The 13,100-nt window shown below is 49.2% G+C and overlaps 2 protein-coding genes across 7 annotated transcripts in view; one reads left to right on the top strand and one right to left on the bottom strand.

The window, feature by feature from the left end:
• SLA (Src like adaptor) overlaps positions 1-4,589 on the top strand; it is a 38,068-nt gene extending 33,479 nt beyond the window's left edge. For all 6 annotated transcript variants that reach the window (XM_042924372.1, XM_042924371.1, XM_042924368.1 and 3 more), the window contains 2 exons: positions 1,826-1,958; positions 2,562-4,589. In XM_042924372.1, the coding sequence (XP_042780306.1) occupies positions 1,826-1,958; positions 2,562-2,772 (344 nt within the window). In that variant the 3' untranslated portion in view covers positions 2,773-4,589. The remainder of the gene's footprint in view (positions 1-1,825; positions 1,959-2,561) is intronic.
• Positions 1-13,100, bottom strand: part of TG (thyroglobulin) — a 253,992-nt gene that overhangs the window by 93,496 nt on the left and 147,396 nt on the right. Inside the window, exon 42 of the mRNA XM_042924373.1 lies at positions 12,451-12,653. Within this exon, the coding sequence (XP_042780307.1) occupies positions 12,451-12,653 (203 nt within the window). The remainder of the gene's footprint in view (positions 1-12,450; positions 12,654-13,100) is intronic.

Genomic DNA, 13,100 nt, shown 5'->3' with positions numbered 1-13,100 from the left:
AATAACAATCATCCGAGAGGTGGGGAGACCATAAGTTTTGCATAGACAAAAGCAAACACGGAAAGGAGGCTGCCCCAGCAACGATGTTACACCCTGGGAGACCCACGAGGCTTCCAGGGCGAGGGCGCTCAAGGTGCTTGCTCTGGTTACAGGAGCAATGCCTTCCAGAAATGTGCCCCTGCTCGCTGCATCGGTCCATGGTTCACACGCATCAGCCCACTGCTGCGAATGGCTGAAATACTTTCTGTGCCCCTGGGTGCCCCACGGTGGAAACAATGTGGCCAAGTTGACCTCCCACCAGAGTGTATCTAGAGACACAGAATGAGAAAAGATTGTGCCTCGAGGGGTCTGAACAGACACCGTTGTGTTCCACGATGTTTATATTTATTTACCTGGTGCTGTTTGTAAATGTGTTAACATGTTGAAGCCTCGGTTTCTTCATCTATAAAATGGGGACTGCACTGCCTCTTGGAAGATTGTTGTTAGGACCAAAAAGAAAACCAGGAGCGTGAGATGTCTGGCCCCAAAGGATCTGGTGCCTGGTGGTGACTGAGAGGCCAGATGGAGCAGGACACAAGTTCCCAAATATGGCCAGGGAAACGAAGGGCTGAAAAGGGGGACCCTTGAATGTAGTAGAGTCATTGGGAGCCCAAGGGTGGGAGAGGAGTGAGCATTCTGGAAACTTCTGCAGAGTGGAGAGAATAAGGTGTGTCCAGACCCCAGATGCACGTGGGACTTCTCTCTCCTCCACTGCAGAGGCAAGGAGTTGCCTTTGGAACAAGTGCCTGGTTCTGAGTCAACGAGGCAGGTTCCGACCGCATTCCTGTGACCTTGAGCAAGTGACTTGACCCCAGGGTTCACGGCTTCCTCCTTCTGGAAGTGGGTGTAAGGGTACTGACTGCTCAGAGCTGACGTGCTGCTGGCTGAAATGAAGCGCTCAGGCCAGCTCAGCGCCGGGCTCGGGCTGCGTGTGCTTGGGAGCCTCAGTGCTTTTTGTCTTGGCCCGGATTCCGGCTCGCCCTCAGGGTTAACCTCTCACACCCCCACCGGTGCCGTCTACTGGCACTGGGTGGCCCCAGCCTTTATGTCTGGCTCAGTCTCCCTCACCTCCTCATCCTCTGTGCATGTGTATCCAGGCTAGGGAAGAGAGATTTCTCTTCATTTTTTTTCCTTTTTCCGCTTTCCCTTGTTTGCCCTTATCTTTGTCTTCTTCCTCCTTTATTCCTGCGTCTTTTCTTTTTTTGTTCTGTTTTTACTTCCTCCCCTCCATTCCCCCCGTCCCCTCCCTCCTACTCTCTCCCCCTTCCTTCCTGTCTTCTTTCCACGTGTCTTTTATTTTCCTGACTTCCTGCCCACGGATGTGCTGCTTGGCCAGGAGGACGCGCCATTCTGCAGGCTTTGGGGACAGGCATCGGACACCACGCGGTTGATGGAGCCATGCCTGAGCTGTTCTCACTTGTTAGCCTGTTCCTCTCAGTATACAGTCAAGGAAACTGAGGCTCGGAGAGGTTCAAGGGGATTCGCTAACAGGGCGAAGCTGAAATCCAAACCCCGGCTGAGTTGATTTTGGATCCTAATCTTAATGCCCCACCTGCACCCAGCTGAGCCCAATGCGTACTCAGGGCGTACTCAGGGCGTCTTGGCATGTCTTACACACTCAACTGGGCCCGTGACTCTCCGCCCTGCCACGCCTCTTTCCTATGTTGGCCTCAGTTTCCCCATGTGAACAACTAGGGCACTGTACTGGATGGTCCCTCAGGGCCCGCGTCCCAGGCTGGCTGGGGCATCCCGGAGTCACTAACCAGGCGTCTGCCTCTCTCCTCAGAGGTGGCTGACGGTCTCTGCTGTGTGCTGACCACACCCTGCCTCACTCAGAGCACGGCCGCCCCGGCAGTGAGGGCCCCCGACTCGCCTGTCACCTTGCGCCAGAAGACCTTTGACTGGAAAAGGGTAGCCAGGTGGGGTGTCTGTGTGTGTGTGTGTGTGTGTGTGTGTGTGTGTGTCCCACATGAATGTATGAACCCCAGACCAGTGTGTGAGCCACACCGCTGAAAATAGGGCAAGCTAGAGCCGGCCCTGTGGAAAGCTGAGGGTGGGTGCTCTGAGCAGGTGCACACCCATAGAATCCCACCGCCCCCTGGGAGGCAGACCCAGCTTGTGGCCTCGCAGCGATCACCTTTTAAGGGGTATCTGTCGTTGGGAATTGGTGAGCTATCTTAATCAAACACCGATCCAGACATTCCACTGGCAAATTCAAGGAAAGTCAGAGATCAGAACTGCCTGGGAGATGAACAAAACTGCTCTTCCTTGTAAATATCATAAAGAAATATTCATTCGAACTTGCAGTTGGGAGGTGTAGCCATCCAAGCAAATGGCGGTTCAGAGAGGTTACGTGATTTCTCCAAGACCGCACAGCCACGAATGTAAGAAGCAGAATTAGAACAATAAATTAGAGCAATGTTAACCAGCCCTTTTTTCTTCTTCTCTCATTTTCTTGTTCTCCATCGTCCTATGTCCCTCCCTTTTTTCCCTTCCTCTGCCACCGTCCTTCCCACTCGCAGACTGCAAGATGACCCCGAGGGAGCCAGGAACTCGCTTGGCGTGGATGAGTCCCTTTTCAGCTACGGCCTTCGGGAAAGCATCGCTTCCTACCTGTCCCTGACCAGCGATGACAGCACGTCCTTTGACCGAAAGAAGAAAAGCATGTCCTTGATATACAGCGGCAGTAAGAGGAAGAGCTCGCTCTTCTCGCCACCATATTTCGAAGACTAGCCTCAGAACAGACACCGTGGCGTGTGCCCCAAATAACGGAGGTTTGAACCGTCACCTGGAATCTGGCAGAGAGGCCCGGGTCCCTGGTCCCTGGGGAACCGCACACCTTCCAGAAGCCACGAGAAGGCACCTGGAGACTTGAACTCACATCTTCTCTAGCCACATCACGACCAAGGGAGCCCCTCCCTGGCGTCTGATCAGTACTGAGACGTCGTGGAACGTCGCTGAATCAGGATGTGATCTGGCAACACTTCAGAAGAGCCTGCGCATTCGTGTGTGCTTATTGTGTTTGTGGGAAAGATAAAGACATTATCTTACAAGAAAGGGCACAAGACTGTCCTCGAACAAACTGTCCGAGGTGGTCACACTCTGAGCTCCTCAGAGATAACTTCTCAATGACGAAGGCCTGAGAAGGAGATGAGCTGAAAGCCGTGGCCTGGCCAGTCTAGGTTTGCAAGTTGGTCTCCTGCGTTCAACTTTTCTAACCCAACCATAACCGGACCGTTGGTGTGCAGCTCCCCTCTTTTTAAGGGAATTCGGTGACACTAAACACGTTAATCTTCCCTATTATCCCTGAAGCAGGAGATCCTGTTGGCCTCCTGGTGTCAGAGCCTCATGTACAGAAGTCAGACGGCCTCCCTGCTTCTGCAGAGGGCAGGTGGGAGAGAGGGAGGCCGCCTGCAGGGAAGTGTGAGCGTAGCCCTGGAACAGGGCAAACTCATGGTGTCCCCAGCCATGGTTCTGCAGCACAGGAAGGGCTTCTCCGACCCGCTGAGATTCTCACCAGTAATAATGCAATTATTCACTCATGATTGCCTGAAGAGGCACTGTGTTGGGTCCCACGTCAGAGAAAGGAAGGAAGGAAGGAAGGAAGGGAAGAAGGAAGGAAGGGAAGAAGGAAGGAAGGGAAGAAGGAAGGAAGGAAGGATCAGCAGAGGCACTCAGCGTAGACAGAGAAAAAAGTGTACAAACCAATATCGTGAAAGAGGGGTATAAAAAGGAAATCAGCTCATGGCTCGGGGGTGGGGAAACCGGATCAGGTAAGGGTGTCCCAAGAGCTCACGTCTCAGTTGGACTTCATAGAGTATGAGTTCAGCTGGATTGAGTAGGTGAGAATGATTGGCTTTTTCGGAGGAAAAAAAAAAAAAAGGAAACTGATTAATTCTAAAGAATTAATTCCTCCAGTATTTTATTCTAAAAAGGGTCTGGCAGCCGCATGAATAAAACTGCTGAGCTCCAGGAAAGAAGGGAGTCAGAGTGGCTTTAGTGCTGTCATACTAATTTTAAGAGATGAGAAAGCGCAGTAAAGTTCTAGAAAAGGAGAAGTCTTTATCTCTAGGCTGCCCAGCCGGATCCTGTTAGGAAGGGGGCCGCAGAGACACCCGTGACTCATTGTCCCCTGTTGCAAAGGGGTCAGGGGGAGGAGGGGCGCCTGAGATACCCCTCGCTGACTGATACGAGAAATCTGTTCACCACACGCATTCCTTAGATCTGTGATCACTGTGCTAGTGATATGTGTATATGCATTTATGTGATTTTCTGTATCATCAGACTCTCGTGTGTTTATACCAGAAGACATTTACGGTTTCCCCAACCATCCCTAAAGGCTGTTACAAAGGGACCAGCCGATGTATGGGAAGTGAATGTAACACTGGGATGCTGACTTCCAGCCCGAGGCAGGGGGACCTTGCAAACGCCAGATGTTTGGACGGTGTCTTAGGCGTCGTTTTCCGTTGTGACTAGTGTGCTGGGAACTTTAGGGGAGCACTCAGAGGTATTTCTAAGTGGCAAGCATTACACTTTGCTAAATCATGTATTTATTTCTGATTAAAATATACCTAATAAATATTTAACCCTTGGGATGTGGTGAGAGCTTCCTGGGCAAGGTGGATGGGTGGTTCCTTTGGAAGTTTCTTTGGATTTTGAATGTTCAAATAAACTCGCCATCAGAGAGAGAGGAAAGGAAGGGACATCAAGAGGAAACACGCTGGTTAGCAGCTCAGCTTTCTCTGGAAGTGCAGCCTTAAAAAAAAACGGATTTTGTGAATTTTGAGGGTGTCTTATCAAACTCGAAGGTGGACACAGGGGGCCGGGGGAGAGAACAACTTCTTAGCGATTGTTATGAACATTCTGCCTTCACTACATTACTTCTGCGAATCACTTTCGAGATCTCTGCTTTTTTGTTCTTCTAAGAATTTATTTCTACAAAAAATTTTTTTTTTTTTTGAAACCTATTAAATACCAGATGCTGCTCTGGGCGATTGGGCTGTAGCAGTGAGAACCAGTATGAGGGCTCTGATATCACAGAGAGTGAGATCATCAATAGACAAGAAACTTCCTAACCGTGAGGAATGCAGTGCAGAAAGCAGCACAGAGTGTGTGTAGGCGTGGGGTAGGGGGAAGGGGGGGAGGGGGGAAGGGATCGTTTACAAGGATGGTTAGGAAAGGCCATGCTCCCATTTGAGCCGAGGCCTGAAGGATGCACAGCAAACAGCCATGCAAATATCCAGGAGGAAAACCGGAGGCAGCAGAGATAGCAAGGTGCCCCTTGCAGGCAGGGGCAAGGCTACACATGTGGAAGGAACTGGAAGAAGGTCCCGGGTGACTGCGCTGAGTGAGCCGGAGTGTGGGGAGGAGGGCTGCTAGGAGGGAGGCGGGTCCCGCAGAACCCCAGATGGGAGCATAGGGGTTTAGGGTCTATTCTAGGAGAAATGCAAAGCCGATGGAACCATCTAGTTAGGGGAGTGGTATCGTTTCACCCACGTGTGTTAAAGAGCATACTGGTCACTGTGAAGAGAGTAAATTTTTCAAATTCTGGTGGTGTGGGGTGTGCTCAACTGGTTAAGTGTCCAACTCTTGATTTCAGCTCAGGTCATGATCTCACGGTTCATGGGTTCATGGGTTCATGGGTTCATGGGTTCGTGGGTTTGAGCCCCGTGTCAAGCTCTGTGCTGGTGGTGCAGAGCCTGCTCGGGATTCTCTCTCTCTCTCTCTCTCTACCCCTCCCCTACTCGCTCCCTCTCAACATAAATAAATAAACTTAAAATAAATAAATTCATATGTACTTAAAATTTTGGGGTTGTATTACCTACTTGACACATAGTGAAAACAAAAGAATGCAGAACTTGAAATAAAGGGATGGAAAATTTTTCGTACAGAAATGAACAAAGGGAAAGTGTTGAATTTTGAGGCAAAATGGAATTTAAGGCGAAAATAAATTGTCTAAGGGCAAAGAGAGACGTTACAAAAGGAATGATACATTAAGAAGATATCGTGACTGAACCTGTGTTAATCTAACGATACGGTTTCCAAATATATTAGGCAACTATTGTAGGGACACATAGATAAAGGAATCATTTTATGTGGAGGTTTAAACACACAACTCTCAGAAACTGAGCAATCAAGCAAAGATAAGTAGATCGGTAAATAGCAGGTTTCGATAACACTATACAACGTTCCTATCAACAAATGAGGAGCACATTAGGTCACAGAGGAAGTCCTAATAAATTTCAGAGTCGGCTTTCACTGACTCATGCTCCATGATAATAATGAAACAACATTAAAAATCGATTTGCAAAGGGATGGGTAAAAATCTTACAAATCTAAACAAGCATTTACAGGGGGGAAAAAAGAGGAGATATCCCCTTGGGTTAAGAAGAACACAATACAAGAAATAATAAAAGACTGAGAAATACAGGGCATGTTCCTACTTCTCAAACTCCCCAGGGCTTAAGTGATACAATAGTAGGAGGGACATTTATTGCTTGAAATCCACTGATCAGAAAACAAAGAATGAACAGTAATGAGGTTGGATTTCCACCCGAGAAGCTAAAAGAACAACTGATTGTCGTGGAAACAAGAAGCAAGTAAAAGATGACAAAGGTAAACGTGGGTGAAACGAAAGTTCTAATGATATAGTCATCAACAAGATCCAGAGCAAAACCTTGTTTAAATGGTCAGATGAATGTGTCAAAGATGAACAGGAACAAGAAAGATCATGTCAAAGAAGAAGAAAAGCCAGTCAGCCACAGGGCTGCACATAGGGGGTCTCTGTGGGGGAAGGGAGGGGGGTCCCGCCCCTCCCACAGTCAGCCATGGCGGCCCCCATCCCTCTGCCCCTGCCTGGATGTCTGAGCTGCCCAGACATGGCCCTGCCAATGGGAACAAGGCTCCCAGATGGCAGAGAAACACCTAGAAGGAACACATGTCCCGAGAGATCGTGAGACACCTTGGTAAATACTACGATAAAGTAAAACAAAACAAAAGAAAACATATTTGTTATTTAAGGTCCTTAAGTGTTGAGTCTCTTCGCTAGAGCAGCTGAGCATTTTTGTTCAAAATTAACCTGCCTACATTTACAGATAATGAAATAATGTCATAGAAAATCCAGTGGAACCAACAGATCAAGCAATGGAAGTGGTAAGAAGGCTCAGCAAATTCAGAGCCAACTCTACTCCCCGATGCCAGGACTGACCACTGGGAAGTACAATAAAAAATACGACACCGTTCACAACACCAACCCAACGAGAATACAGGTAGGGACTTGCCCACCATGACTTCACAACGCTTCTGTGGACAGAAGTTCAAAACTCTACGAAAAGACGTAAGGAGACAAAAATCCTGTTGCGGTAATGGTGGCAACCTGATTCATGGATGCAAGATTTAACATTATAAAACCATAGACATTTTTTTTAATTAACTGAAAAATTCCATGAAAATACATTCCCATTCCCATCAAGACTATTGAAAGACAATCAATAAACTTATTCCAAAATATAGATGAGAGCACTGGAGCCCATGAATAGCTCAATTTTTTTTAATGTTTGTTTATTTTTGACAGAGAGAGAGAGACAGAGCATGAGTGGGGGAAGGGCAGAGAGAGAGGGAGACAGAATCTAAAGCAGGCTCCAGGCTCCGAGCTGTCAGCACAGAGCCCGATGCGGGGCTCAAACCCACAAACTGTGAGATCATAACCTGAGCCAAAGTCGGACGCTTACCCAACTGAGCCACCCAGGCGCCCCTCAGTCCATTTTGATTAAGAGAAACGGAGGAGAACGAGCTTGAACGAGGAGGTTTGTGTGAAAACAGAAGAACGCAGCGGTTGGGCCCCTCCACCAGTTTAACAGAACTCGGCCTGCACTTCGGTACCCTCTTCTGCCCAGGGCTGTGCTGAGTGTTAAGGAAGTTCTAAGAGGAAAATTTCACGCTCCCAGTTAAGCACTCAGTCACAGCAGCATGGGAATAGATATATTAGAAGACTAACCAGCAGGTAAGACAAGGCAGTGTTCCTAAAAATTGCCAAATAGAAGTCTCTTCACCAAAGCGAGAGTCATTCTGCTTTAAGAGATGGAGAAAAGGCTTCGCGGCCCCGTTTCAGCCAAGCCTCGAAGAAGGAAGTGACTCGTTAGGTGGAGAAGCGGACATACTGGCCGCGAAGAGCTGACCACGAACAGCGATGGAAAGACGTGGAAGAAGGCATGGCATTTTCTAGGAATGTTGATTACCGGTGAGCCTGGAGTGCAGGGCTCAGGCAGGAACGCAGCAGAAAAGGAGACAGGAAAACATAGCTTGGGGCCAATCCCTGGGGCCTGGCACTCGCACTGAGGAATGCAGAATTGGGGCAGTGTTGTAGGAGGGCAGTGGAAATCTCTCCTGGACTCTATGAATCATACCACATAGGACATGACCTCCTCTGTCTTCTCTTAAAACTGCCCGGGGCATCACAGCTCATGTTTGCAACACGTCACCCGTCTCTCTTCTTCAACCTGGCGCCCTGGGCAGGTGAAGCATCCCCAGACGTGCTTTTTCTTGGCATTGCCCTAGCTTAGCAAGGCGAGGCGGAACCTGGATTTCTGGAGTTCGGGAACTCCAGAACATTCTGCACACCTACTGTGATGCCAACCGTCCAAGCCTTTGGGAGACAGAATTAATGATACCGATTTTATCCATAAAGAATGCAAGAGTGAAGCATTCTGATGCTAGGCCTGGGCTCTTTTCTCTTCCACCTTAAGACCCTGAAAGAGTCGCAAGTTTCTAGAGAAGCCGCTGCATAGTTGGGGGAAACACAGGACGAGATTTTAGGCGCCAGCCTCTAATGCAGCTCCTTCTCGGCTGTGTGTTCTTTAGCCAGTCACTAAACCTCTCTAAGCCTCAGACTTCTTACCTCTAGATTGCAAATAATACAAAGAACCCTGTGCCACGCAATGTGAACAATCTATGAAATAATATATGGGAGGTGCTCTGTGGCCCCAAATATGCTCAATAAAGTTATTAATTATCACAGGAGCCTGTCTCTCCATTTTAACAGCTCTGGCCTCAAGCTTTGCAGAAATACTTCCGATTCTGTCCAAGAATATATCACCAACTCACATCCATTCCCCCAAACATCTGCTGGTAAAGAACAAGTTTAAGAGCCGCTAATATATTGAAGTATTTTCGTTCTCTCGATTCCAAATAATTTCACATGCATCTCAAAGACTGCTGGGAGCGGTTGTAAAAGCTGCTTCTAAATGACTGAAACAGATGGAGTTTATTTTTAAATGCACTGCCATTTGCTAAAACAGATTAGTCTTTGAAATCCCCCAAACACCTAAACTCTCCAGACTTTTCAAAAAGAAAACTCGGCCTCCTGGGCCTCCTGGAAGGTATTTCTGGCGTCTTCCAGGTCCCACCGAGTGTCTGGTTGCTGAGAAGCCTCGGAGGAAATCCCTTCAGGAGCAACTCAAAGTCAGGAAGTTCTGTTTCCAATACCAGGAATTGAGAGATGTTTGGGCTCAGACCTCCTGCCGCGAAGATGGAGGGAGAGACCGAGGAAAATCGGGAACAAAGGGACACGAGAAAGTGGTGGCGGGGAGGGAGGAGGCCTGGCCTGTAAGACCCTGGACACACGTGCCCATTCCTCTGCTCTTTCGCTTCCCGGATATTAACTCTGGAGCATCTACTGTAAGACAGCTGTGTTGGGTGCTTGGGGCCCTGTAAGAGCAGGGCACAGCTGTCCTCTGCTCTCCCAGAGTTTCCCGTCTTACGAGAGGGACGGATTTGGCAGTGGGAATAATTATCTCCTGGTGGGATATCGTGACACATGAAGTGCAGAGAAGTACAGGCAGCAGAGATCATACAAAGGGGGTCTGGATCTGGGCTGAAAAGTCTGAAAGGATTCCCTGAAGGACAAACAGAGCGGGCAAAGAGGAAGATGGGAGAAAAGTGTGGCACGCAGAGGAAACGTCCTTAGGAAGCAAAACAGAGCATGGGCCCCTCAAGGAATGTTGGAAGGCTCCAGTGGCCGAAGGAGAGAGACCAAGTAGCAGGTGGTACCGCTTCCCCTCGGGGGCGGTGATGATGTTGACCCAGCAGCACTGAGGCCCAAACGATGTCACTCTTGTCCTTCTTCCTATCAAGGGTTTGGATCCCAGCAGGGCTGGGCAATGCTGCAGTGTGGTCATATGGCCTTAGATTTGCTAGCAGGTCCATGGCATTGGTCTTGGTGCCTTAGTTTGGCTACTTCATAATCTCAGCGTTGCTTTCTCTGCCCTCAGGACTGTCCCTCTTAAGTGCATCCTCCACTCAGCTCTAAGACAAGCCTTCCTAAAGGGAAGCGAGTTTCCCCCTCGCCGGAAAACCCTTTGATAGCACACCAGTGTTCATCGCCGCACTATTCACAGTAAGGCAGAAATAGCCCCAGTGTCTACCAACAGATGAATACGGGAACAAGATGTGGTATGTGCAAACAATGGAATATTATTCAACCTAGAGAGGAAGGAAATTCTGATATAAACTACAACACAGATGAACCTTTATGGAGGCATGATGCTAAGTGAAATAAGCCAGACACACACACACACACACACACACACACACACACACACACACCAAATTTTGTACAGTTCCACTAATGTGAGCTACCTAAAACAGGCAAATTCATAGAGACAGAAGGCAAAATAGATGTTATCAGGGGTTGGGGAGCAGGGGGGATGGGGGTTATTGTTTAACATTTACAGAGTTTCTGTTTGAGACGATGGAAAGTTCTGGAAATGATTAATATGATGAGTGTACGACATTGCAATTGATTGTACTTGATGGCACTGAATTGTACAGTTAAAAATGGTTAAAATAGGAAACCAAGCCAAAGGAAACCAAACCAAATAAGCAAACAAACACACCCCTTCCATGGCTCCCTTCGCTGAGGAGGAAACCCAAGGTGCTCACTGCAGTCCAGCTGCTCGCTGCCTCCCAGTCTCCATTACTGCCCTGTCCCCCACTGCAGCCCAGGGCTGGCAGACCTCCGTGAGGAGCCCAGCTGCCCCTTAGTGTCGGGACTCTGCCTGTGGTTCAATGCCTACACAGTGTTCACATTTTGCTCAGACATTCCTTCTCCCGGGAAGTGTCCGTGGACATCCCCCCCGTCCCTTGTGCTTGGATGGGGGCTTCTCTCTGAGCTGCCCTAAGACCCTCTTTTAAATATCCGCTTTTTAAGTGTCTGTCCCCCACCCCCCAGTAAACTGCAAGCTTCCTAAGAACTAGGACATGAATCATTTAGCACGGTATTTCCAGCACCTAGCATGGCACCTGCCACAGATTGGGTGCTTCATAAAATTAGAAGCTCATCAATGACAGAATAACCATCAGGGCTTATGCTGTGATCAACCAGGTTATTTCTTCCATAATAGTTACTGTTACGATCGATATCATTATATCACTATCATCGGTATGATTATATCACCATCATCATCATCACCATCACCACCATCATCATCATCACCATCACCACCATCATCATCATCACCATCATCACCATCACTATGACCATCATCATCATCATCACCATCGTCATCACCACCATCATCACCATCTACCAGGAACTTCATGAGACCACCCAGTAGACCCATGAGTACTGAGTTCTATTCTTTGCCTTCATTCAACAGTCAGTGACCCAGTTGGCCAAACCTTGGGAGCTCCATGCCTCACCCTGTGGCTGCTGACCCAGCTGCCCGCCACTCCTTGATCCACCATGGGGGCAAGCTCTGGGGTCTCCACCTCCCCTCACCCCTCAGGCAAAGGAAACAACGAGGTAGAAGGGATTAGATACAGGGAATGAATCACCCAATAGTGCTCCACAAAGAAATGCCACCGGAACGGAATCTCAGCAGGAGATTTGGAGCATGGGCGGTTGAAGAAACCAGACAGCATAAGGGAAGATTTTAAGTTCAAACCCGAGAAGGTCAGGGAAGCAACACTGGGGAGCAGATGAGAATTCTCTTGTTCCACTTCCCTCCTGTCGTGAGCAATACCGTCGGGTGTCGTGAGCAGCATCCTGGCTAAACTGTGCCCTCCTCGTTAGCTTTCCTTTCACCAGAAAGCTTCTCCTCCTACAGTCTACCCCCTTAGGTTTGTCGATTGGCAAAAGAGGTCTTCAAGAGTTCAGATCATTAAACCCTACTGAGGCAATCTCCCAAAATAGAAACACTTTCCCATCTAGAATTTTCCTCAGTTTAGAATGATGGACAGTAGTCAGGGGAGTTCCTCGGCATCCTGGAATCACATGTACATGGAAAGATGGCCAAGAGCAAGCATGGATAAAGGAAACCAAGCAACTGAAGTCAACCGGTCTTAAAAGGCAAGTGAGGACCCCTCGCCTCACCCGTGTCTAAAACAAGTCTGAAGGCAGAAGAAGGGACTCACCATCAGCACAGCCCTCCGGAAGAGTCTGGAGTCTGAGGCCCTGCTGGTTAGAAGGTGGATGCCGGCCACATCGGCTCCACCACGGTCTGCCGCCAGGGTCACGCGTCGGGGGTCCCCACCAAACACTGCGATGTGGGTCTGCACCCAGGTCAGAGCCGCCAGCTGGTCCAGCAGCCCCCAGTTGCCACTCACCTCTCCAGAACCTACAGAAAGAGGAGAAAGCCTTTTACCCTTTGCGATTTTACAATCCGGATTTTAGTCACCCCCGGTGGTGTCTGAGCCAGGCACACGGCACCTCTGGGGGACCTGGCCTCCTGTCCACACAGATCAGGATGGTGGGAGCAGCATGGGCTCCAGAACCGGGAGCATCCAGCCTTTGCTGGGTAGGAGACCCTGACGTTGTCCTTCTGTTTCTCTGGCCCACAGCGTTCCCACCATAGGCGAGGGCACTTGCTAGGGCAGCCGTTTACATTAGAGTCAGGGCACTTTCAGAGTACCACCTGGCTTGGCACATCAGAGGGGATGCCCCACGTCTCGGCCCGCTGTGGTGGCTCTCCACACCTCTTCCTCCCTGACAAGGACCAGGCCTGGCTGAGGCTCTCCATCCAGTTCCTTCCTACTGCCTCTTCTCCCATGCCCTTCAGTATCAT

Source organism: Panthera leo, chromosome F2 (genome assembly GCF_018350215.1).
Source record: "Panthera leo isolate Ple1 chromosome F2, P.leo_Ple1_pat1.1, whole genome shotgun sequence".
In the NCBI taxonomy this organism is placed as follows: domain Eukaryota; kingdom Metazoa; phylum Chordata; class Mammalia; order Carnivora; family Felidae; genus Panthera; species Panthera leo.
This window is presented reverse-complemented; position numbering and strand designations above follow the sequence as displayed.